General features: G+C 41.5%; 1 protein-coding gene across 1 annotated transcript; it reads right to left on the bottom strand.

The window, feature by feature from the left end:
- Positions 1–2,061: 2,061 nt before the first annotated feature.
- LOC145056704 (small ribosomal subunit protein uS11x-like) lies at positions 2,062–3,687 on the bottom strand. Its single transcript, XM_079004417.1, has 6 exons — positions 3,548–3,687; positions 2,964–3,083; positions 2,826–2,871; positions 2,632–2,717; positions 2,390–2,519; positions 2,062–2,278 (listed from the first exon to the last, which is right to left on the bottom strand). Exons 1-6 carry the CDS (start codon positions 3,548–3,550, stop codon positions 2,211–2,213), a joined length of 453 nt encoding a protein of 150 aa, XP_078860543.1. The 5' UTR covers positions 3,551–3,687; the 3' UTR covers positions 2,062–2,210.
- Between the last annotated feature and the right edge of the window lie 24,203 nt (positions 3,688–27,890).

Below are 27,890 nucleotides of genomic sequence, written 5' to 3'. Positions count from 1 at the left end.
TTCCAACCAAACGTGTTTCCAAAAATTTTCATTGAAAACCAAAAATGAAAATTCAACTCTAATTTCTGAAAACAATTTTTTAGAAAATAACAATAGTTTTCTACAACCAAACACACCTAAGTTTTGCTAAGGAAAAGATGCAAATGATATAAATCATCCTGTGGAAAAGATTTATTTAATTCCAAATGATATGGGGTATAGCAAAATAATATGAAAGACCAGTTCCTATGGAAACTAAAGGTTCTTGCCTCTTTGTCTTGATTCCTTGAATTTTATAGTTTTTAAACATAATGACACAAGAAGCAAGCATAAGACTCAACATTGTCAAGGCACACAAAATTAACAAAATTACCTATCACCAACCAAGAAACACAAATAGATTAGGATTGAAACCATTTCTAATTATGGAAGCTATAGTTACAATATGGATTTCTTATGTATGGATAAGCTTTTTGATGGATTGTTGGGGACTTTATTCGAAAGCAATATGATTTCATCACATCTTGTATCTTATCAAAATTTAACATTTTAGGGGTTATTTGTTTTTTGGCTGCAGATCTGTGAAATCACTTTTATATGCATCGCGCAGACCACGTGCAAACATATGTCCTCACAGTGTGTTTGTTTTTTCGAAGTGGACAGATCTAAAAACGTTTACGCGAAGTCGTTACCACACAGACATGGACTAGCATCTTCTAAGATATGTGAAGTGCTTTAACCTTAAAAAACGCCTTTTTTTTTTCTTATTTGGCGCCTCCATTCTCACGTTCCACCCACCATCGACGTTCCTGCCTCGCTCCAGCATCATCTTCATCGTTCATCTTCTACGATCAGCACTGCCGCCTCCTCTCCGATTGCAAGTGACAGGAAACGCTTCTCCCGTCGCAGACTAACAGCTATGCAACGAACAAGTTTGTTTTCTTTTCCCTTCACTTTTTTTTCAATTCTACCATCAAATTGATTATTAATCTTGCTTGAAAACTCTAATGAACTAAAATATGTAGTTTAATTTTGCTGAAATTGCTTATTGTTTGAATTTGTTGTTGGAAATCCGAAAATATGGTTGAAGATAGTTTTTATTATGTAAAATTCTTGTTAAATGTTGCTGAATCATATTCCTTGTATATTTTGCTGGAAATTTCATAAGATTGCTAAAAATCAAGTTTTTTGTTATTGAACATATGAAAATAGTGCTGAAAATCATATTCGTTGTGTAGTTTGCTCGAAACTTCATAAGAATGCTGAAAATCAAGTTTTTTGTTGCTGAAAATATTAAAATAGTGTTAAAAAAAATGTGAAAATAATACTGAAAATCAAGTTTTTTGTTACTAAAAATATGAAAATAACAGCCCCCTTAAAAATAGACTTCTTATTGCATATGTTAACATTTGGTTCGTCTCTTTTGCTACAAATAGACTTCTTATTGCATATGTTAACATTTGGTTCTCTTTTGCTACAAATAGACTTCTTATTGCATATGTTAACATTTGGTTCTCTTTTGCTACAAATAGACTTCTTATTGCATATGTTAACATTTGGTTCGTCTCTTTTGCTACAACGGCTGCAAATATTCAGTTCACCTCTTTTTGTACAAAGGCTTACAAATATTTTGTTCGCCTCTTTTTGTTACAAAGGTTGCAAATATTTGGTTAACCCATTTTGCTACAAAAGCTACGAATATTTTGTTCGCCTCTTTTTGTTACAAAGGTTGCAAATATTTGTTAACCCATTTTGCTACAAAAGCTACGAATATTTTGTTCGCCTCTTTTTGTTACAAAGGTTGCAAATATTTGGTTAACCCATTTTGCTACAAAAGCTACGGATGTGGTTCAAATAACAAACACCTTATTAATTTGTTAAAAAAATACTAGCTTTGTATATTTAAAAATGCAAAAAACAAATTAAATTCACTTAAGCGTTACCAGGCAAAACTATTTTTGAAGTCTCCAATATATTAATTGCTACTTGTCGGTATTATTTTTATTCAGTAGTGTGTTCATTTGAAAAAGAAAAGAGTGATATGGCTTAAGAAGAAAAGAGTGATTTAACAAAACAAGCATGTCACCCAAACATCATCCATTCATAAAAGACAACAAAACCAAAAATGTCGGCCATAACACAAAGAGATCCTAAACATTGTTGTTGTCAAAACATCGAAATAACAATAATCCAAAAATGGAAATATGACTAGACCACAATAAACCAACCAATCACAGCCTTCTTCCTCTTCTTCCACCCTTTCGGCGAGTGCTATCTGTGGGAATTGGAGTCACATCCTCTGATTCATCACAGAAAAAGATTTTATTGTTAAATACAGTACTTTTATTTTCCACTTTAAAAAAACAATACACAAATAATATCTAGTTTCAATGCTAAAACTGATAAATACCAATTCGTCCAATTTTCATGCCAGAACGAGCAAGAGCCCTAAGGGCAGACTGGGCACCTGGACCAGGTGTCTTGGTCTTGTTGCCTCCAGTTGCTCTCAACTTTATGTGAAGAGCATTGATGCCAAGTTCCTAAAAAGTAATAAACAGAAATATGTTTAGACAAATATTCCAATGAGTTCATGAAGTAATTTTTTTTACTAATTTATTGTTAATAAAGCTCTTGATGAGAAAAATGGAGCACCTTGCATCTCTGGGAAACATCTTGCGCAGCAAGCATAGCAGCATAGGGAGATGACTCATCTCTATCAGCTTTCACCTTCATCCCACCTAGTTACAAAAGGGTATGTTAGTAAATTAACATATTTGAAAAATATATTAACTTAACTTTTTCCACCACAAAATATTTAGAGGGTTAATTAAAGAAACAAATCATACCAGTAATCCGAACCATGGTTTCTCTTCCAGAGATATCAGTCACATGCTGAAAAAAATCAGTGGATATAAATCAGTCAAAAACAAACTAATCATTAAACTGTATATTTTGTACAAAAAATGATATAAAATTGAACTTACAATGAAAGTGTCATTGAAGGATGCAAAGATATGCGCCACACCAAATACAAGCTCTCCATCTCGGGTAGCGGGTCCAAGAGTGACATTCTCTTCCTTTGGCTCTCTAACTTTTCGCTTAGACTGTTTGAAGAATCAAGTAAAAATTATCAGTTTGAGAACAATGAAACAACTGAAAAAGAGATCAAATCAATTTCTTTGTTGTAAAACGTAATCGGATTACGAACATCACCAAAACCAACGAAGATGTAAAAAACGCTAATGGGTCGATTTTTGAGTTAGTTGGATATTCGCGGAACTAAAGCATTGTTTATACGATCAAAACTTAGCATCAATCGTTGAACGAATATTCTCAGCTCATTAGAGTAAAAGCGGATTAGATCGGAAATTAAGTCGTATAGATCCTAATCGAGTAAAAAACGCTACTGGTTACAGCCTAAAGGAAACAATCATAACACAGAATCATTACAGACACTTGAACATTCTTAAGGATTGAATGTAAAACATATCTATGGTTGTAACAAATCAAGCAAATGAAGGACTCAAGAAAATATACAACACCTAAAGAAGGAGAACGAAGAGATTACCATGGTGCAGCTTCTCTGGTTTGATTTTTCCTTCGGAGGTAGAGAGAATTCGTGTAGTGATTACAGGCTGCGGCATCTAGGGTTTATGGCGATGTGCTTTTTATGTTGGGAAGCTTGGAGTATTTTGGGCCTATTTGAACGCCCTTTGGCCCAAACGACGATAATAGGGTTCAGTCCACTGCTCTATTGCGTTAAAAGTGTAGTTGGTAAAAATATTTACTAAAGCAACTTATTTACTAAATTATGGTAGAAATAGAAAAATTATTTATTTTATTAAAAAGTTAACTATAACATAGTCTTTTTTTTTTTTTTTTTGGCATAAGTGAAATAGTATTTACTTTCTTAAGGTAGTGGTGAGAAACCAACAATAGCAAGCACACACTTTCAATTGTCAAAGTGTTGTATTATTGTATTTTAGGTATTTTAGGTAGTAAACTTTGATTTTAATCACATGAATAGGAGAAGAAGGGGAAAATGACTTATTAAGATAACTAACTATTTCAATTGTCCATATATAAGTAATGTTCTTTTTGTTTGTACACATTAAGGTAACTAACTTGTTTTGTTTGTTCACATTTAGGTAATGTGACCGGCTATCACCTGTTTTTGTTTATGTGGCATCCACCTGGCATATGACTTGAATACGTTGCACCTACTTGACATGGTGCATATATGGAAAAATGACTTATTAAGGTAACTAACTATTTCAGTTGTCCATATATAGGTAATGTTCTTTTTTTTGTACACATTAAGATAACTAACTTGTTTTGTTTGTTCACATTTAGGTAATATGACCGGCTATCAACTGTTTTTGCTTATGTGGCATCCACCTGACATATGACTTGAATACGTTGTACCTACGTGGCATGGTGCATATATTGTCTTCATTCGATTACACTATAACTGTGTCATACGATTCCACCCCTAATTCTAAACCCTAGATCGATCGACGATGGCTTCTTCTTCCTAATCTTATTCTTCAAAATGATAAGATGAATTTCAAGCTGATCATCCATGTGATTGCGGTTTACCATCTCGTGTGAAGATTTCAAGAACTCCTGCAACATATTCAACAATATTGATTTACAATCGAGTTTTGACAAACTCTAAATTTTCTTCCTAGGTTGTCAGGAGTTCTTGAAATCTTCACACGAGATGGTAAGCCACAATCACACGGATGATCAGCTTGAAATTCATCTTGTCGTTTTGAAGAATAAGATGAGGAAGAAGAACCAAAACAAGTCATATTTCAGGTGGATGTCACGTAGGTGCAACGTATTCAAGTCATATGCCATATGGATGCCACATAAGCAAAAACAGTTGATAGCCGGTCATATTACCTAAATGTGAACAAACAGAACAAGTTAGTTACCTTAATGTGTACAAAAAAAGAACATTACCTATATATGGACAACTGAAATAGTTAGTTACCTTAATAAGTCATTTTCCTATATATGCACCATGCCACGTAGGTGCAACGTATTCAAGTCATATGCCAGGTGGATGCCACATAAGCACAAACAGGTGATAGCCGGTCATATTACCTAAACGTGAACAAACAAAACAAGTTAGTTACCTTAATGTGTACAAAAAAAGGAACATTACCTATATATGGACAATTGAAATAGTTAGTTACCTTAACAAGTCATTTTCCCGGAGAAGAAGTGTGCATAGCTACTAGCTAGATAACTTGAGAACGATATAAGGGGTTAAAGTCGACATAGTGCCTTTCTCATAAATAATTTAATATACCTGACTTTATTCTAAATTACATATCATAGAACCTAATTTTGAATGGTTGATCGGTGACATAGAACCTAATTTTGAATGGTTGATCGGTGACAGTATTTGAAAATTGTGTATTATATATTCATATACATTCATATGTATTTGGTTTGTATCTTACAAATAATATTAATGTTTTGCTCAAATATTACGAAGTTAATGTTTTAGATTAGTTAGATCATAGATATCAAATATCATAAAAATATAAGAATATTTGTTTATACGTAAATAATATTAAATGGTTAGTTATTTTTCATGTTATCATATTTGTTTCTTATTGTGTTAGATATTATTAGTTATGATATTTTTATATATTGTTTTGAACAATATGAATACATATTCTTAATAGTTATATGACATTAACTAATATTTGTTTAATTATATGTTATTATTGATATTGAAATTAATATTATATTTATGGTGCAAATGAACCAAGCTATTCGGGATCGGCTCATTGAAAGCTCGACTCGAAACCGATTTTAAACGAGTTAATATTAAGCTCGTTTATTAAACGAGCTCGAGCTCGAGCCTATGTTACTAAGCTTGTTTAGGCTCATGAGTCTATATATAATATGATTTATTTTTATTTTCATATATTAAAAAAACAAATATTTGGAGAATTGGGGATTTAGTGTATTAATAGATTAGCTTCTTAACGAGTTCGAACCGAGTTTGAGCTTATTTAGGTACATTACATAAAAAACGAGCCGAACTTGATCCCGAGTCGGGCTTGTATAACTCTTTACGATCTCGATCCGAGCTCATTAAATAAACCTCGAATCGAGCCGAGCTCGAGCACGAGCCTCGTATTTAAACGGACCGAACCGAGCGTGGCCAGGATCGGGCTCGACTCAACTCGTTTGTTAGTGATTAGGGTTTAGGCCCAAGCCCTTTAAGGTTTAGTCATTTATTTATATATTATTATGTAATTGTCTTTTGAGAATCGATAAATCCTTTATCTAACATGGTATCAGAGCTCTAGGTTAAAACTCTGTTATTGACCACAACCCACAGCCACCGCCTTCCACCTCCGACTACCTTCTCTAACAGTCATCGTAGGTGCCTTCATTATGTGACAACCCTCAATTTCCGATCAAGTCAAAGTCAAATAAGTCAACATGTTCAACTGGTCAACTCATCTAACCCTTGTATATTAGGGTTTACATTATGTTACTATTGTACAACCCACTATTTTAATATGAAGTTATCACTTGGAAAGTTCATTCGTTCAGAAATTCTAAACCCTAATCGGGGTAAGTGATGAAACTATTCGATAAAACATTATTCCATACCTCTCGGGGGCATAAAACCATCATAACGAAGCTTAACGGGGTGTACGAACCTTGCGCTGCGAAGCTAAACATCCAAAAATGTCACAAACAAAGTCTCTCTCAATCTCTCTTTATCGATCTCTCTCTCCCCCCCCCCAAATCTCTCTCATAACCTCCCTCAACTTTTTATAAAGATTTGGGGGCATCCCGACCCTTAACTTAGCCAAAAATTACGCGAAACGGAGAGTTAACGCGAAAATCAGCCACTTAGGATCAAACCTTCTCAGGGTCGAGACCCTAAGGAACCGAAGCCGAAGCAGGAAGAACTGAAAGAAGCTTGAGGACCGAACCGAACCCGAAGGTCCTGTGTAACATCCCTAAGAAGCGAAACCCTCCTGCCGGAACCGAACCTGATAAGGAACCGAACTTGATAAAGAACCAAACCTGCTAAGGAACCAAACCTGATAAGGAACCGAACCTGCTAAGGAACCGAACCTCGTCTGCTCGCCTAGACCGAAATTCGCATGGACCGAACTTCACCTTCGGCTCTCAACCCCAAGGACTGAACCCTCGGCTCCGGCTCCGAATTTCGCAGATTTCGCATCAGTTCCTGGTTTTCGACCATTTTCGCGTTTTAAGCCCGTTTTTCATGATTTTAACGCGGGATTTTCACCCAAACTTATATTTTGACATATAAGACCCCATATTTCCATAATCTAATCATATTTTGAGGGTAATAATTGTCTAAGATTAAAAATATAGTGGGTAAGTTATTTAGGTGGAGTGTTGACTCATCCTTTGTACAATAACACAAGTTACCTCCCATACTCATTCCATGTCCATCCCCAGTCACTATTCCACCATACCTGGTCATTTCATCTTCCTTTTACCACCATTTTTCAGCCACACTCTTGATCAAAGGCTGTAAAATTCTTATCTCTCCTTCCATTACACTCATTCTCCACCAAGAAGCAAAAACTCATCCTCTCTCACTATCCCTCTCTAATCTCGAAAATTCAAGGTTGATCACAAGTTCTTAATCTACTCCTAGTAAGTAATATCATTCCTCACATGATTATATCTCTTTATTTTCTACTTAAATCATGGATATCTTACACTAACATCATCATATTTGTGTTAGATCTTCGAATCTTCAAGCCATCTTCTAAGTGTTCTTGAGTTGAACACCTCTTTTCTTCATCATCCATCTAATAAAATCACACAATGTGAGTTCATACCCCCACATTTTCATGTGTTCTTTAAGTTTTAGGGGGGGATACAAGTTAAAACACCAACAACATAGCTAAACTCAAACAACAGCTTGCAACAGAAAACTTGATGTTCATTTACGAACAGTTTTGAACATCTTAAACTTTTTAGTTCTCAAAACTGTATTAGGTGCAAATAGTTCATGTTTATACCTTTAAAATGACTACTTGCACATGTCCATACGATTTTTCTACAATTTATGGTGATTTTTACAAAACTGCCTATCACTGTAGCTACGAATTCAGACCTGTCTACGATTATGGACATTTTCACACCAGTTACGGACTCCCAATGTAACAACGTAATTTTTCAAAATAATTTTTCATTTTTAAAACATACATTTACTCATAAAATATTGTCAAAACATATTGTATCAATTGTTATCATCACAAAACATCTCCCCAGAATCTCAAACATAAACTCCACAAGTGTGTACGAATCATGCCGGCGCCTTCCCGCGCTCATCACTAGTACCTGAAACACATAACACAACAACTGTAAGCATAAATGCTTAGTGAGTTCCCCAAAATACCGCATACAACATATACGCCACTCGATGCTATAATACGACCTTCCGGTCGATGTGTCTCGGCGGGACCCTCCAGTCCCGTAGCTCGTTGGACCCTCTGGTCCGGTCATAGCTCGTTGGACCCTTCGGTCCGGTCTATAACATCATACACATACATATATTATATAGCACATAAACTCATACGTAACACATAAGACCCTCTGGTCAACACATAATACCACTCTAGGTAACGTATAGTGAGAAGACTCACTCGATGTCTCGGTAAGTATCTGACTCGGTAGAAATGTGATGTAGCCTCTGCCTAGTCACACAAAGTAAATACTCTCATAAATACAACTGTACTCAACCCTAAAAGTCAACAAGGACAACGGTCAAACTTTGACCCGACTCGTCGAGTGTACTAGGGCGACTCGGCGAGTCTACACGTGTCCACTGACTCTCTTAGTCCCTCTCTTGGCATGTCGAGTACTTCCCCTGACTCGACGAGTTCCACCTGGCATGAATCGTGGGGCCACCCCGACTCAACTCGCCGAGTCTCAAGAACAACTCGACGAGTTCCAAATTGAACTCAGACTCCCCTGACTCTCCCTGACTCACCGAGTTATTCCCCAACTCGGCAAGTCCACTCACTGAGTGATTAACGGGCAACCTTTATACTACTCGCCGAGTCTGTTCTTCGGACTCGGCGAGTTCATGCCATGCACAAACTCTATACAACTCCTGAGGTCAGATCTGCTCAATACAATCATAGATCTGGCCTCCCCAAGCATGATAATCACGTAAAGTTCGGACCTTGGCACTCATATAACATCTAAATGGTCCAAAATGGTGATTTAGCCCCAAAAATGGCATCCTTAGCTCATGCCTCCCAAAAGGACTCATAAAGCTCCAAGGGTTAAGGCCTCTGGACCTCTTTGGGTCCAGATCCAGAACACAAACTCGAGAAGGGACCAAATGCTCCATTTAATCAACCTCTAAAAGGGTTAGAAAACCCCAACACTAAGAATCAACACCAAAAACTGAAGAAGGTCTGAGAATAATACCTCAATACAATCTATATGAGCTCAAAAACCACCAAAATCGCACCTCCTTCAGCCTCCTCTTGCCTTGAACACTTCCTTCTAGCAAAAACACCCACAAAAGGTTTAAGAATGGCCTCTCCTTCCTCACAAACACTCTAAATCTCTTAGGGTTTCTCTCTGGGGGTTGGTGGCCGCAAATGACGGCCCTAAGACCCTTTAAATAGGTCTCAAACCCTGGAAATTAGGGTTTCATTAAACAGCGTGGACTCACCGAGTCCACTCATGAACTCGTCGAGTCCAGTTGTGAACTCGCATACGAATCTGCGACCATACTCGGCGAGTCTAGATGCCAACTCGCCGAGTCTCCCCTCAACACCCAAAAATAAAAGAACAAAATATCATAGCTGGGAAACCGGATGTTACAATTCTCCCCCACTAGAATCAGACTTCGCCCTCGAAGTCTCACTCTGCAAACAACTCCGGATGCTGCTCCCGCATCTCACGCTCTGGTTCCCAAGTCAACTCGGACCCTTTCCGATGCTGCCACTGGACTTGCACCAGGGGCACTTCCTTGTTCCTTAAAACCTTGATCTTCCGATCCTTGATCGCCACCGGTCTCTCAGCATAATTCAGGCTCGCATCCACCTGAATATCTTCTAATGGTACCGCTGCCGACTCATCGGCTATACACTTTCGCAACTGCGACACGTGGAAAGTGTCATGAACCTGCCCCAACTCTGTTGGCAACTCCAAACAATAGGCTACCCTGCCTACCCTCGCGATCACCCTGAAAGGACCAATATATCGGGGGGCCCAACTTGCCCCTCTTTCTGAATCAGATCACTCCTTTCCAAGGAGAAACCTTCAGGAGCACGAAGTCGCCGACCTGAAACTCGAGCTCGGACCGGCGTCTGTCCGCATAACTCTTCTGACGACTCTGAGCGGTCAACAACCTCTGTCTGACCTACTGGATCTGCTCTGTCGTCTAAAGCACAATCTCGGTGTTGCCCATCACACGCTGCCCTACTTCTCCCCAGCAAATAGGGGTTCGACACCTCCTCCCATACAACAGCTCAAAGGGCGACATGCCAATGCTCGAATGATGGCTGTTGTTATAAGAAAACTCCGCCAAGGGCAAATACGTGTCCCAACTCCCACCGAAATCCAACACACATGCCTGAAGCATGTCCTCGAGCGTCTGAATCGTCCGCTCACTCTGCCCATCAGTCTGTGGGTGGTATGCGGTACTTAAATGCAGTTTCATACCCAATTCCTCATGAAACTTCTTCCAGAATCTGGAAGTGAAACGTACATCTCGATCTGAGACAATCGAGATCGGCACTCCATGGCGCGATACCACCTCCCTCACGTACATCTCTGCCAACTTCTCTGCGGAAGAGCTCTCACTGATGGCCAGGAAGTGAGCACTCTTCGTCAATCTGTCCACAATCACCCAAATTGCATCAACACTCCTCGCGGTCCTCGGCAATTTGGTGATTAAATCCATGGTAATTTGTTCCCATTTCCACTCGGGAATCTCTAATGGCTACAGCTTACCATGTGGACGCTGGTGCTCGACCTTCACCCTGCGACAGGTCAAGCATCTCTCTACAAACCATGCGACATCCCTTTTCATACAGGGTCACCAATAATCCTTTTTCAGGTCCAAATACATCTTAGTGGCCCCGGGATGGATCGAGAATTTCGATTGATGAGCCTCCTCCATCAAAATGGTACGCGTGCCGCCCACGGACGGTACCCAAATTCGACCCTGAAATGTCATAAGCCCCCGGCTATCGGTAACTAATTCTGATACCAGCCTGACAACTCGCTCTCTCTTCTGGCTTTTTGGCTTCACAGCCTCAGCATGGGCCCCACGAATAGCATCCAACACCGGGGTCATTGATGTGTGTAAAATGCACTTGTTTTATCCCTACTTTTTATTAATAAATTTAGCACACAAAGGCAGTGAACCTGTCTTTTAGTGGTATAGTTTAGTAAGTAAGGTATCGAACTAGGGAACGGAAAATTAAACTAATAACTAATTTTAACTAAAACAATTAATGAAAGTAAAAGGTTTTTCTTCTAGTTTTGCAAGACTAGAAACTTAAGCACACCGAAAAAACACTTAATTAACTAAATAACTTAAACAAACAACTAATTCACCAAATTTGATAAAGATGTTTCTATTTAGGTTCAACCAATTCACTCCTATGGTTATTTTGTATTTATGATAGATTAATTGTTATTGGCTACCAATTATAGTGGTTAGGTTCATGTTCATTACTCCTAACCCTTAGACAATCAATTAATTCAAGCAGTGATCAAGTGTTTAAACTAATTAATTCCCTAGATTAACAATTTGGATTAAATAAGATTTGTAGTGGTTAATCAATTTAGTGGTTCAGTTAACCTCTTGTTTGATGGTTTATCAAACAAGCTCACACAATAATCTAACTATTGTCTTATTAATCTTAGTTTCATAATCATTATTCCTAATCATATGATTTAGTGTTCACATAGACATATGAGGTTAACAACTAAGAGATGTCCATGCAGCTTAATTGTCTTCCAATTAACAGAAAATAATTGTGATTAATGCATAAGGTTCTTTAACAAACTTAATTTAATAGATCACCAATAAACAATTAATCAAAAGCTAAGAATTAAACCATAGGAGTTCCTTGGTATTCCCCAAACAGAAACAAAAACGTATTTAGCTCATAGTTGCAGTAAAAACAAACACAAAAACAAGTTTAGCTAGATTAAACATACTCAATTCCTAAAGCTAAGTGGAATGATTAACCTAGTTGCTTCAATTCTTCAAAAGGTTGAAGATTAGAACTCCTCAGCGTCTTCCAGGGTTCTCAATCGCAGATGGATCTTCAAAAATCGCCAGAAAAGTAGTCCCATCTGATAAAGGCTCGGTTTTTATAGATATCTCAAAACAGGGTGTACTCGGCGAGTAGCAGACCCAACTCGCCGAGTAGACTCGTTGTTATCCGTCTTAAATCAGGAGTCGTGGCTATCTTCTGGAATATTCAGCTGGACTCGCCGAGTAAGCTCGTGTACTCGCCGAGTAGGTAAGTTTTTGTCCCTCAATCTTCTTTCTTTGGTCTCTAATTGCTTTCCCTTGTTCCCTTTCACTCCCAAGCATGTCTTTTGGTCTGAAAACAAAATTTAAACAATATTAAGTATCTTTTGTCCATATTATTCACATAATTAGTTAAAAATGTATAAAAATGTATGCTAAATAACTAACTAATTATGCACATATCAGTCATCACTGTCAATCTCAAACAAACATCTCGTATTGGGGCACCCTCCGCCCTACGGCTTAATACATCGGCTACCACATTAGCCTTGCCCGGGTGGTACAAGATCTCACAATCATAATCCTTGACCACATCCAACCACCTCATCTGGTTCATATTCAGGCTGGGCTGATCCATCAAATACTTGAAGCTCTTGTGGTCCGTGTATATCGTACACCGAACGCCATACAAATAATGTCGACAGATCTTGAGAGCGAACACTACCGCTCCCAGCTCCAAATCATGAGTGGATATCTCGACTCATAAGGCTTAAGCTGCCTCGATGCATATGCAATCACATGCCCCCTCTGCATAAGCACCGCTCCCAATCCGGATATCGATGCATCACAATAAACCACAAAATCTTCCATCCCTTCCGGAAGGGCTAACACCGGGGCTTTGCATAATTTCTGGCGAAGTGTCTCGAACAAGTTATGCTACTCCGGACCCCAAGAAAACACAACACCCTTCCGGGTCAACTTGGTGAGTGGCATGGTGATCTTGGAGAAATCCTTAATAAATCTCCGATAATAGCCGGCCAAACCCAGAAAACTCCTAATCTCGGAGGGTGATCTCGGCACCTCCCACCTCATGACCACCTCAATCTTGGTCGGATCGACCAATATCCCATTCTGGTTAACGAGGTGCCCCGGAAACTGAACCTCTCGTAGCCAGAACTCACATTTGGAGAACTTGGCATAAAGCCTCTCCGATCCTAGGACTCCAAGGATCTCCCTCAAATGCTCCTCATGCTGCTCTCTGGATCTCGAATACACCAATATGTCGTCGATGAACACGATCACTTAGCGATCCAACATCGGTCTGCACACCCTGTTCATGAGATCAATGAACACCGTCGGTGCGTTGGTGAGTCCGAAAGGCATCACCACGAACTCGTAATGCCCATAACGAGTCCGGAATACTGTCTTCTGGACGTCCTCCTCCCGCACCCTCACTTGATGATAACCAAACCTCAAATCGATCTCGGAGAACCAAGATGCTCCCTATAACTGGTCGAACAAATCATTGATCCTCGGCAATGGGTAATGGTTCTTGACCGTTAGCTTATTCAACTCATGATAATCAATGCACATCCGAAGCGAACCATCCTTCTTCTTGAAAAAAAGAATAGGCGCCCCCCATGGCGAACTGCTCGTCCTGATAAACCCCTTACCCAGTAGCTCCTGAAGCTGCGAGGATAACTCCTGCATCTCCGGAGGCGCAAGGTGATAAGGCGCCTTGGCGATAGGCGCAGCTCCCGAAACCAATTCAATACCGAACTTTACCTGCCTCCCCGGAGGCACACCCGACAACTCCTCTAGAAACACATCCGGAAACTCACGCACTATCGGGATCTCATCAACTGACTTCGGTCTCTCTGAACCAACCCTCGCATCCATCACATATGCCACAAATCCCCTACAACCCTACTGTAGACTCTGTCTTGCTCTGGCGGTCGAGCAAAATGCTGACCCCGTACGTGTACCCACGTCGTATACCGTAAGAACTCCCCCACTAGGGTCTCGAATCGTCACTAATTGACGCTCTCAATCTATCACAACTCCATATCGGCTCAACCAATCCATACCCACTATAACACACACGTCCCCCATCGCGATCGGAACCAGATCTATAGGGAACTCCACACCGAAGATCTCAAGGACACATCCACGAATCACATCCGAAGCATACACTGCTCGCTCATCAGCTATGGAAACTCGCAGAGGCCGATCCAACGTCTCTCTATGGATACTAATATGCTGACTAAAAGCTACTGAAACAAACGATCGACTCGCACCCGAGTCAAATAATACCAACGCAGGCACATAACTCACAAGAAAAGTACCTACGCATATCATCATATAAGCTTAAAAAACTCAACTCAATAAAAGATGAAAGAGATTACATGTGACATCCCCAAATTTCTCGGCCAGAAAAGACCGATTTAATTTATGCTTTTTAAAAATCAAATCAGAGAAATCTTTATAAAAGATGTTGCGGAGTTGGTCCCCAAAACAAAATATGATAAAAGTTTGTCAAAACCTTTCTTTAAGAAATATATCATTTCTTTTTATATCAAAACCTCGGGATGTCATGTTCCAATATAGATCAAAAGCATAAACAAGACATTATAAGCCTTACGACAATTATTTGTAACTACTGGCCTATAATCCAAAATCCACTCATCATCATCATCCGACTATGCTCGGGGTCCTCTACCTGTAATATAAACAGTTGAGTGGGTCAGGCTTGGAAGCCTGGTGAGCATATAGGGTTTTCAACCCACAATACATAAATTTATTATGTTTATACATCAATCAATCAACCTAACTACCCCAAACCCCATTATTTTATTTATTTCTTAAGGGTTTACCCTAAGAATCAACTATCACTCCTTCCTAAGGATTCATCCTAAGGAATAGACACAAAGTCACCTCGTGACCGGGTTTATACAACGGGCACTAATTCCATAGCTGCCAAAGTTTATTCAACATGTGCTAAGTCCATAGCTCTCATTTATCGACATTATTATTTACAGGTGTTCTCTCCTGCAATACATGTCAATGGGTTTTAGAGTACAACAAATGAACATATAGTTCATTACACCTACAGGTTGCGGGCCTGCTAGTGTTCCATAGACTGTCTAGAATAGTCCATGGTTGTCATCCATACTCTGCTGAATGACGGGGGCCAACAATTTGGGTAAGTGATTCTCTCAAATTTTCACCACTCACCCTCAACTCATGATCAATATTATTGATCATCTCCTCTATCCAACTCACCTTTCATCATAGCCACTATTTCATCTACCCATGTTCTACCTAACATATTTTGTAGATAAAAAGCATATACAGTTTAAAACTTGTATAAAACATCAATTCAACAGTCACCTCAGTCAAACAATTAATATATTTACACATAACACGTATTTCAAGGTAAATACTTCATATCTATGTGTAAATTGAAAGTAACTACACACTCACGTATTTTGGTGAAAATCGGGCAGCAATTTGTTTCCTAAAATGATCGTTTCTAATAAAACCGGGAGTTTTATTGAGAAACCGGGCTTTGCGAAAGGTCGGGCTTCGAAACCGAAAAGATAAATTTTCCGGGCTTCTCGGGCACTTCGTGGGGTATTCCGGGCTTTACAATCGATACCGGGGCTTTGCGGGATGTTAAGATGAAGAAAATATGGAGAAAGGGGCTAAAAGTGGCAAAATTCCAAAAGTAACCGGAAACCCTCGCAGGTACCCTTCTATTTATAGGGTCCGAAGTTTGATCCAACGGCTGAGAAGATGGCACGCTTCGGAGATCCGACGGCTCGCAGGGGGTGGCTTCGCACATGGCTCGCACCTGGCTCGCACATGCGAGGGCTCGCTGGCAGCTTCTAAGTGGACCGCGGCTTGCTGGCGCACCTGCGAGACTCGGAGCTAGGCTATGCGAGGCTCGGACACACGCGGCAGCTGGGCGAAGCTTCGGCTGGGGAGCTGGCTGCTTCGGATTGGGCCTCCTCCTCGGTCGAATCAGAAGAGAACACGTGGCTCGCATGACTCAGCAGCCTCGGTGACTCAGCAGCCAGGTGACTCAGCAGGACACGTGTCACTTTCTAAGCGAGGGTGACGTGGCAATTGTGACTATGCAAAATTTCTCGGTTTTCGCGCCAAAACTTCTAAAATCCATAACTTTCGCATACGAGCTCCGTTTTTGACGTTCTTTATATGCACGCGTAGCTAAAATTATGATCTACAACTTCCGTTTAGACTTCGTCGGCTAATTTTGACTTTAAATTTTATATTATTTTAACAGACCGGGATAGGAAATCCGTTAAAAATTCATAACTTCTTCATCCGACGTCCGTTTTCGTCAGACTTTTTACCGTTGTGCTCCTAATGACGAGACCTTCAATTCTCGTTTAGGTTGTGTCGGCTAAAAATCGCTCGATCTAAAATTCGAGTTTTTAGCTGTCTACTGCTACGCTGAAACTTCGAAAAATCATAACTTCCTCATACGAAGTCAAATTTGGACGTTCTTTTTATCGAACTTCTCGGTTTAACGAATACTACGACTTTTGTTTAGATTACTAAGGCTAAAAAGTAGTTTATCAAAAACTCACTTTTTACGACATTCAGCACCGTGCCGGTTTTGTCGCGAAACTTCAATAGGTCATAACTTCTTCGTTATAACTCGGATTTTGGTATTCTTTATATCCCCGAAATCCTTGTTTCGACCACTACAAGTTTATGTAAAGATATCGGGCTTATCTCACACTTTAATTTTGACGCTTATTTTTATTTTTAATTAATTAAACCCTAATAATTAAGCACAAAACACATAATTCACATAATTCCTTTTCATTTCTTCTAAATGAGTTACAAAGGTTAACCTAGACCATTATGTCAATATTAATTCCTAGCCTAGAAACACGGGCGTTACATTACATACCAGCCACAACATCGGGCGTCGCGCGGACCTCCTCCGCGGTCAACTGAAATGCTCTCCCACGAGCCTTCGGGGCCTCGGCCTTCACCGGCCGAACCTCGGTAGCCCTATCAGCAGGCGCGGATCCCTGCATTGATCCCTGAAGAAGCTGCAGGCACTCGGCCTTCCGATGGCCGGTCTGGTTGCAACGAAAGCAAACCAAAAATCCCTTAGGGCAATCCCTCGCGATATGCCCCTCCTTCCCACACTTGTAGCACACCCCAGCCCTGCACGACCCCTCGTGACTCTTACCGCACTTCCCACAAGTGTAGTACTTCGCGCCCCCAGATCTCGAATCAGCGGGTCTAGCCCGCTTGGCTGCCAGCTGAGATTGAGCCGGCCGCCGATCCACCCTCTGAGACTCGGCCTCCTCCCTGGCCTGAGTCTCCAACTCGATCTCCCTCTTCCGGGAATTTGCCTGAAGCTCAGCAAATGTCCGGTAAGTCAAGTTCGCCACGAACTCCCGAATATCTCTCCTCAGAACACTCAGATAACGGCTCATACGAGCCTGCTCAGATGACACCTGCTCAGGGCAAAACATCGCCCTCTCATGAAACTTCCTGGTGATCACTGCCACATAATCAGTACCCTGCTTGAGGGTCAAGAACTCCTGAATCAACCGTCCCTCTCCACTAGGGGAACATACTCCTCTCTGAACATAGCGGTGAACCTCTCCCAGGTCACCTCGGAAATCTCAGCCAAAGTGAAGTTCGCCGTCGTGAACTTCCACCAATCCTTCGCTCCCAGGTGGAGCTGGTTCAAGGCGAACCGAACCCTCAAGTGCTTTGGACAAGAACACGTATAGAAACATCCCTTGATGTCAGAGATCCACCTCATAGCGGTAATCGGATCCTGCGTCTCGTTGAACTCAGGTGGCTTCGTGTTGCTGAACTCCCGGAACAACAACGAGTCACCTCCCTGAGGTCTGGCAGCAGCAACAACAGCAGTAGCTGCAGCTGCAGCAGCCTCAGTCAACGCTGCGTACCGCTCATCAAAAGTCTCAATCAACGTGGTCTTGATGTCCCCAAACATCTCGGGAATCTCAGCCCGAATGGCAGCAGCCACCTCCTCATGAATCAATCGACGGATCTCCTCGTCGCTGACACCACTGCTCTCAGGTGTGTGTCGAGTCCCAACCATGATGCCTCTGAAATACAACAAAGAAATTATCAGAGACTCGATCGAGCATACACATACTCGATGACGCAACCCTACTTGTCCTCCGTTGTCCAAAAGATTCTTACATGGAATGCCCACTGATCCGGTGTCTTCAGTAGTACGGGCCCAATACTACTGACCACACCGCATTAGCATTCACTCCAAGTCCTCCTTGGATCTTGGATTATAAGTACTCTATCTTCACGAACTCCTAATTGCTATCTACTCGCTCTCGAAGCATCTCAGCAGTAGAAATCTCCTAGGCTAAGGCATCACAAATCAGGCCACTCTAGTCCTAATATGTATACCTAGCCTACTCTAGCATGCATAATGTAACATAACATATCTCATAACACATAATGTAAGGGTACTTTTGGGGATTCACCGTTTGGGCGCTGGCTGATCGTACACACGACTCTGCTTTGTTTGTCTCAAAACTCTTTTTATTCTTTTCAAAAATTTTACTTCATTATCAAAATTTTCCTCAAATCCTCAGTTTGACTTCAGATACGCCCGAAGATGTATCTGAATCCCTCAAACCAAGGCTCTGATACCAACTTGTAACAACGTAAATTTTCAAAACAATTTTTCATTTTCAAAACATACATTTACTCATAAAATATTGTCAAAACATATTGTATCAATTGTTATCATCACAAAACATCTCCCCAGAATCTCAAACATAAACTCCACAAGTGTGTACGAATCATGTCGGTGCCTTCCCGCACTCATCACTAGTACCTGAAACACATAACACAACAACTGTAAGCATAAATGCTTAGTGAGTTCCCCAAAATACCGCATACAACATATACGCCACTCGAGGCTATAATACGACCTTCCGGTCGATGTGTCTCAGCGGGACCCTCCAGTCCCGTAGCTCGTTGGACCCTCTGGTCCGGTCATAGCTCGTTGGACCCTCCGGTCCGGACTATAACATCATACATATACATATATCACGTAGCACATAAACTCATACGTAACACATAAGACCCTCTGGTCAACACATAATACCACTCTAGGTAAAGTATAGTGAGAAGACTCACCTCGATGTCTTGGTAGGTATCTGACTCGGTAGAAATGTGATCTAGCCTCCGCCTAATCACATAAAGTAAATACTCTCATAAATACAACTGTACTCAACCCTAAAATTCAACAAGGTCAACGATCAAACTTTGACCCGACTCGTCGAGTGCACTAGGGCGACTCGGCGAGTCTACATGTGTCCACTGACTCTCTTAGTCCCTCTCTTGGCACGTCGAGTACTTCCCCTGACTCGACGAGTTCCACCTGGCATGAATCGTGGGGCCACCCCGACTCAACTCGCCGAGTCTCAAGAACAACTCGACGACTTCCAAATTGAACTCAGACTCCCCTGACTCTCCCTGACTCACCGAGTTATTCCCCAACTCGGCAAGTCCACTCACTGAGTGATTAACAGGCAACCTTCATACTACTCGCCGAGTCTGTTCTTCAGACTCGGCGAGTTCATGCCATGCACAAACTCTATACAACTCCTGAGGTCAGATCTGCTCCATACAATCATATACCTGGCCTCCCCAAGCATGATAATCACGTAAAGTTCGGACCTTGGCACTCATATAACATCTAAATGGTCCAAAATGGTGATTTAGCCCCAAAAATGACATCCTTATCTCATGACTCCCAAAAGGACTCATAAAGCTCCAAGGGTTAAGGCCTCTGGACCTCTTTGGGTCCAGATCCAGAACACAAACTCAAGAAGGGACCAAATGCTCCATTTAATCAACCTCTAAAAGGGTTAGAAAACCCTAACACTAAGAATCAACACCATAAACTGAAGAAGGTCCGAGAATAATACCTCAATACAATCTCTATGAGCTCAAAAACCACCAAAATCGCACCTCCTTCAGCCTCCTCTTGCCTTGAACACTTCCTTCTTGCAAAAACACCCACAAAAGGTTCAAGAATGGCCTCTCCTTCCTCACAAACGCTCTAGATCTCTTAGGGTTTCTCTCTGGGGGTTGGTGGCCGCAAATGACGGCCCTGAGACCCTTTAAATAGGTCTCAAACCCTGGAAATTAGGGTTTCACTAAATAGCGTGGACTCGCCGAGTCCACTCATGAACTCGCCGAGTCCAGCTGTGAACTCGCATATGAATCCGCGACCATACTCAGCGAGTCTAGACGCCAACTCGCCGAGTCTCCCCTCAACACCCAAAAATAAAAGAACAAAATATCATACCTGGGAAACTGGATGTTACACCCATAAATCATAATAAAATTTGTGAACAAACTAGACACATTTTCTAAACTCTCAGATTTTACGGATCTAGTTTTCAATTTAGTATGAATTTTCTGTGATTTTTCTAAATCAATGCAGAAATGGTAAAAACAAGTTCACAGATTACAACTTTATTAACACTTTGTAACATGTTGAGCAAAGTGTAAAACTTTGATGTCTTCATATTTTGCATTAGTTTTCTATTTGGATCATTTATATTACAGAAAAATGTTCACTAAATTGTAAGAATTCCTTATTATTACAATTTAATGCATCATGAAGCATGGTAAACATATAATTGTTTTACTATATACATTCTACTTACATAGAAAGTGAATACTACACATTGTAAATGTCACAACTAGGAATTCTAATACATTGTAAACACTTAACAAAGAATGACATTGTAGCTAAAACATGTATGGTGTTTATTCAATGACAACAAAATTCCATCAAATACCCTATACAAACTTTCAAATAGTCAACAAAAGTTGGAAACCCTAAAAAAATCCCGGTTTAAGTCCATTTTGGACTAGAATTTTCATATTGGGCCTAATGGACCAATAAGCTTCCAATTTGACTATTTTGGGTTTAGAACTCTTAAATGGACCCTAATTGGACCCATTTGCATGAAACTTAGCATTTTGGGCCTCATGAGCCTAGAATGGAATAATTTATCTCTAATGGGCCTTATTGGGGCATAACAAATCTAATTAGCCCTAATGGGCCATAAAAATCATACTTTGATTTATATTGGGCCGAAAATCATCAAAATGGGCCCATAATATGGACTTAAGCACAAAAGGCCCAAATTCTTTTCTTTCTTCCCTCTTTCTCGGCCCAAGAGAAAAACAAACAAAAATAATAGAAATTCATGAAATAAGGAGGGTTAGCCACCTCCTTATTACACCATGGACTTCCAAGCAACAACACATGTCTCCATGCACCATCTATTCACCTCTCTCTCTCTTCTACCTTCTTCTTCTTAATTCTTGGCCAAAGGAAAAACTCACACAAACAATTCACTTAAGCATATCTCAAGAGCTCACAACAACTTCTTCATTTCTCCTTCAAAAATTTCGAGATTTAGGGCTTTTCAAGAAGGATATTGTAACGACCCAAAAAATCACGACTAAAAATTTCTTTTGAAACATTTCTCAAACCATATTTATAAAAACCATATCATAAGTCATAACATAATTTCTGAGTATTATATCAAAGCATAATCTTATTATCAGAGTAAAAAATTCCGAGGCTAACTAACTATGGTGTGTGTACTGCAACCTCTCCGAGCTCCTCCTTTGAAAACCGAGTACCTGAAACCAAAAACTGAAACCATAAGCACGAAGCTTAGTGAGCTCCCCCAAACTACCACATACCATACAATAACATATAAAGCACATACTGGGCCTTGCCCACTGCATCGGACCGAGGTCCGGACTAACTGGGGCCTTGCCCCCTGCATCGGACCGAAGTCCAGAAACTGACTGGAACCTTGTCCCCTGCATCGGACCAAAGTCTGGACTAACTGGGGCCTTGCCCCCTGCATCGGACCGAAGTCCGAAAACTAACTGGGACCTTGTCCCCTGCATCGGACCGAAGTTCGGACTAACTGGGGCCTTGCCCCCTGCATCGGACCGAAGTCCGGAAACTAACTGAACATAGCATAACATAAACATATCAACCATCAGAACACGTAAAGTTGCTAACTTTACGTGTGTCTATGATGCAATGAAGCCAAAACACTACAAATTAACTATTAAGGAGGCTAATTGGGCTAGAACAAGGTCATGGCTACCAAAAGACGTCTTTCTTGAGCTTCTGGAGCTCAAGGATTTCTAGATCTACAATATGAACCGATACAACTGCTTCATCATTACGAATTTATGGTTTTTGAGCTCAAAACCATCCATTTGGGGGCAAACTACATATAGAAGTACAATAGCCAAGGTGAGAGCTTTATTAACAGAAAATGATGAGGTTGAGAAGCTAATCCTGGACCAACAAGCTTCTCCTTCTTCTTCTTCTTAAAAGCTTGCAAATTACTTCCCTAAGGCTAGATCTTGCTCCAAAAACGGATATGGCGGCTAGGGTTTGGTGTTCTGGGTGAGAGGGGCTGCAAATGAGCCCTGGGGAAGAGAATAAGGTGCTTAAATAGGGTACCAAGTCCCAGAATTAGGGTTTCCCAACCCAGACCAGAATCGCCGAGTCCACTTGCCGACTCGCCGAGTCGGTCACTTACTTTACACTATGATCCCGCTCTGACTCGCCGAGTTCCTCCCTGGACTCGACGAGTCGACCCTCTTTAACTTATGGTTTTTCTTTTCCTTTCTTGAACTTTCTAATTTCGGGTGTTACAACTCTCCCCCTTTTAAACTAAACTTCGTCCTCGAAGTTCTCTATGGTCAACTGACCCGCAATCTGCCTCCAACACCCTGCCTGGTGACTCTAAACCTTTTGTCCATCACTCCAACCACTCTCAGTGCTGGTCACCACTGCTGGTACATATTGAATTCTTCTCACTTCCATAACTTAGTGTTGAGCACCCACCCCAGCGAATGGATTAGATAATCCTTCGAGTGAAAGATTCATCCCTGCACCAGTTAAGGCTCATACGAGAGCTGCACAACAAGGTCAAACCCTCCCCTCTGAGATTATCCAATCCTGTTGTGAGAGGCATAGTACGCTCGATCAACTTGTTGCCTCTCCCATACTTCCTTTATCGTTACTACCTCTGATTGAAAATTTTGTTTCCCCTTATCTGTCTACCGGATGCACTGAGACCACCCTGGTCCAACTAATCTGCCGATATTTGGGTTACCGGACCCAAACCGGTCACTACACCCCCTCGCAATCTCCCGGTCGCTTCCAATGACTTCTAAAGATACTATGACTATCTATAACTGTTCTATCCCCTCTGCCACTCATACTGAATCGATGTTGCTGGAACCAACCTGCTTATCTCCCATCTGACTACTCAACTTCCACTAACTCGAGCCTTCCATCCTGAAAGAAGGCTACCTGCCTAATTATCCTTGCAGATCACTTATACTTGGCAGAAGACTCAACTGATCCTGTTGAGAGGGACTTGCCATTTCCAAATCAACCAACTATACCGTCAGCACTTGCATTCAACCACACATACTAATATTGTCCATGAAACTGAAACTATCCGAAACACTGAACTGGTTGCAACACTGAACCGCCTGAAACACTGAACTGACTGAAACACTGAACTGGCCGAAACACTAAACTAGCTGAAACACTGAACTGGCTGAAACACTGAACTGACTGAAAACACTGAACTGCTATATGGTTGCTTCCCAAAACATCTCAAGACCTTCCTGGTCTCCAATCATTCGTCGGTTATCTACAACACCTAGTTCCAACTCAAGTGTGGAGTCCAAGGACTCCTTACTTAGTCACTCCCACGACTTCTGAACGAAATCATTCTCTGGAACTAGTTTCCACTAGTCATCCTGTCACTGTGGCTCTAACAACCTTCTCGATCCAACCGATCGGGTCCATCCGTCGAATCCTGACATCATCAGATCCAAGACTAAAAATGATGGCTCCCAGACTAACGGTAGCCCTTAACATACATGAACCCAAGCGGTTGCACTGCTTCCCTGATCTCATAATTATGGTGACGATCCAACTGTCGAATTACCAGCTCAACCATAACTGAACGATTTGGGAAATCGAAAATCCGACCCGTGGATTCCCATATCCTCACTGCTGCACCCGAACTGGTGGGTACTACTGCTTCCCCCGCGTCCAAACAACGCGCTCATACTGTCTACTAACCTGACGAATGTTATGGCTACATCCGCAGACTTACAACTCCCTAATACTATATGGGTGCTATTGAATGCTACGGCTACCCCCGCAAACTTACAACACTACTACTACTACTACTATCTAACTGGTAGTGAATGCTACGGCTACCCCCGCAAACTTACAACACTCTACTAATATCTGACTGCTAGTGAATGTTACGGCTACCCCCGCAGACTTACAACACTTTACTACTAACTGAATGCTAGTGAATGCTACGGCTACCCCCACAGACTTACAACACTCTACTAATATGTTACTGCTAGTGAATGCTACGGCTACCCCCTCAGACTTGCAACACTCTACTAATATCTGTCTGCTAGTGAATACTACGGCTACCCCACAGACTTACAACACTACTACTAACTGGCTGTTGCTGGAAAACTGTTGTGGCTTCCCCGCCGCTCTACCATGCTCTGCATGCTGCCTCTGCTACTGACTACTAACACGGAAGCATCTCTTGCTAACCATTCTCAAGATCCTCATTCCGACTCATTAGAGTCCTACAGGCGGTCCTCCAACCTGGATTCCCAACCAGCTACTAATCATCTCAATTACATGAACTGACTGTTGGGAAGTTCCTCAAACTCCCAATCCTGAACTCCTCAATCCACCCATCGCTGTGCTACTATCTTTTATTCTCAGAGGCCGCGTACTCGTTCTGGGTCTACGTGCTCTTATCCTTGTATACTCGGAGGGTTCTCCCCCACTTGGATCCGGCTAACTCCTTACTGCTCACTGGTCAAAAGGATTCCCCAACCTTCCTTCCATGAAAATTAGCAATCCGCTGCCCGCCCACGTTTACCTTTGTTGGCGCTCCAACTAACCCTTACCAGATCAGAACCATTCCTGCTTAACTAACCGAGCACTCTTCAATCCTTCACTATATTTGCTTTAGTGATTGCATCCTGAGAACTTGCATTTAGGGTAAACATCTCCAACTCACTTCCCTACTATCCGCTAGCTACTTCACTAGAAGCTTTAAATCGTCACTACTGAGGATTTAACTGATCAATACGCGAATGACATCTTCCGAAAGTAGTGAGGCACTACTGAATCTTACACATACATGCTACAGTCATCACATCTGAAGTAACCTGATCTAGAGGGGACGACCTCCAATTCACCATTCTAATTCCAAGGTATGCAAATGGCATATAACTTAACCATACGTAGGTAATATAATACCCCAACACATATGCTTGTTGATATCAATGCAACAACATAACAATAATATCATAAATAATCATTGACAGGAAGGTAAAAAATACGTACCCCCATCATTCAGTTCTACTCGAATCCTTATCAAAATCAACCGAAAATACTCGGATCTGAGCCGAAGGCGCCCTTGCCCGACCCTGATGTCCGCTGGTGGTTCTCGAAGTCCCAGAGGCAGGAGTTGGCACCTGCCCTACTGTATACAAACTCGGACAGTGGGCCTTCTTGTGGACCCTCTGACTGCAATGGAAACATATCGGGTCAAGTCCTTGGACGATGGTAAAATACAATCTCTGCTAAAATGGCCAATCTGGCCGCACTTGAAACATCCAACATCGCCACCACTTCTACGCCTGCACGCAACCCCGTGCGTCCTACCACACTTACTACATTGGTTGCGGCTCTGATAGTCCCTCGATCTTGAATCCGACCCCTTAGGCCTCTTGCCTGCACCTGCGGCTACCTGAGTCTCATCCGTTTTCCTCTTCCTTTCCGACTCCCTGCCAGTCTCTCGCTGATGCGTTACCTCGTCGACCCCATCCATCGTCTGAACAACCGTTGTCCGATCCTGGAGCTTCACGGTCAACATATCAGTGACCTGTCCAATGATGTTGGGTAACTCCTCGCGAATGACCATCGAAACCTCATTAACTACCCAATCATGCAAGGGTCTCTCCTGGAGATAGGGTGTTCCACTCACCCCTGACCCCTGATGGCAAAAGTCATAAATGGAATCCCCCTCTCTGATGGATCCCCGAACTTCATAAGAATCGGGCTCTAGACGAGCCCCAAACTGTCCTGAAACTATCCCGACCCTAAAGGCCTGAAGATGACTGTCCATGAGCTCCACGATGGCCTCTCTAACCGAACCAAAAATCACTGGAGCCTGATCAATGATGTTGCGCATAATCTCTGCGGAAATGAAATCCCTCATGTGATCATCAAGCTGCCCGACTCTAGAACCTGAGCCAGATCCCTCCCCGGCGCCTGAACTGCCAACTGATATCTCGTGCAACCTCACCATGCTGAAAACATAACACATTACTGATCGATACACGCCGCTGTTGAGGGACCTCTCACACCCTCTACTAGTTTCCCTAGTTTTGCCTCGGCCCCTCTTGAATCGAGTACGGATCCTCTGCTTTTAGTAGTACGGGCCCATACTATCTTCCACATCTATCCGTACTTTCCTCAAGAGTTACCTCAACTCCACCAAGTCCCATTTCTCTACTGCTAATCTTTGCTACTCTCATCCTAGGCTTGCCCTAGGGAACCTCTGACTCCACCCAAACAATCCTCAACTGCTGAAGGCCTCCTCGTAATGCCAATTAGCCACCACCTGAATACCATCACATGTGACGAGCCTCAGATAATCCTTCGAGTAAAAGACTCGTCCCCACAACAATTAGACTCAGACGAGAGCTGCGCAATAGGGCCAAATCCAGCACTCTGAGATTATTCAACCCTGATCACATGTGATGTGGTGTATTCACCTAATGGCTAACTCCCATCATGCAGAGTCCCACTAAGCACAGAGCAAGCAACATTCAGATAAAGGAAACATACTCATGCAAACTATTCTCATAATCAAGAAACTGTACTAGCATACAATGTTGAACTCATACTATTAGGCATAACCCTAACAGGCTATTCTACTGATGTCTACTCAATACTAGCATGCAATTCTCATAAGGCTGAAACACATAAGCAGGCACATAAGGCATCCTCCTAGATCCTTAGTCCTATACTAGCATGCTGTTCTACTGAAACTGAAACTGAAACTTGAACTAAAACTGAAACTGATAATCATAAACTTGTATGGGTAATTTGGGAGTATTTACTTGAGCTCGGTTGATTGCATGCACCACACCCTTTTTCTCTTTTCAAGTTATTTTCTTTCTAAATACTTGTTTCGCTTTTTCTAAAACTCTTTTCTTTTCTCATACTCCTTTTTACCAAAAATTCCTTTCGAAGATGTTTTTCTTTTGAAAACCTTTCACCGTTTCCTTAGTTTGAGTCCAGACACACTCTCAAGTATGTCTGAATCCCTCAAACCAAGGCTCTGATACCAACTTGTAACGACCCAAAAATCACGACTAAATTTTTTTTTGAAACATTACTAAAACCATATTTATAAAAACCGTATCATAAGTCATAACATAATTTCCGAGTATTAATTCAAAGCATAATCTTATTATC

The sequence above is a fragment of the Lactuca serriola genome, chromosome 6 (assembly GCF_051521515.1).
Source record: "Lactuca serriola cultivar US96UC23 chromosome 6, Lser_US96UC23_V15, whole genome shotgun sequence".
NCBI classification, from domain to species: Eukaryota; Viridiplantae; Streptophyta; class Magnoliopsida; order Asterales; family Asteraceae; genus Lactuca; species Lactuca serriola.
This window is presented reverse-complemented; position numbering and strand designations above follow the sequence as displayed.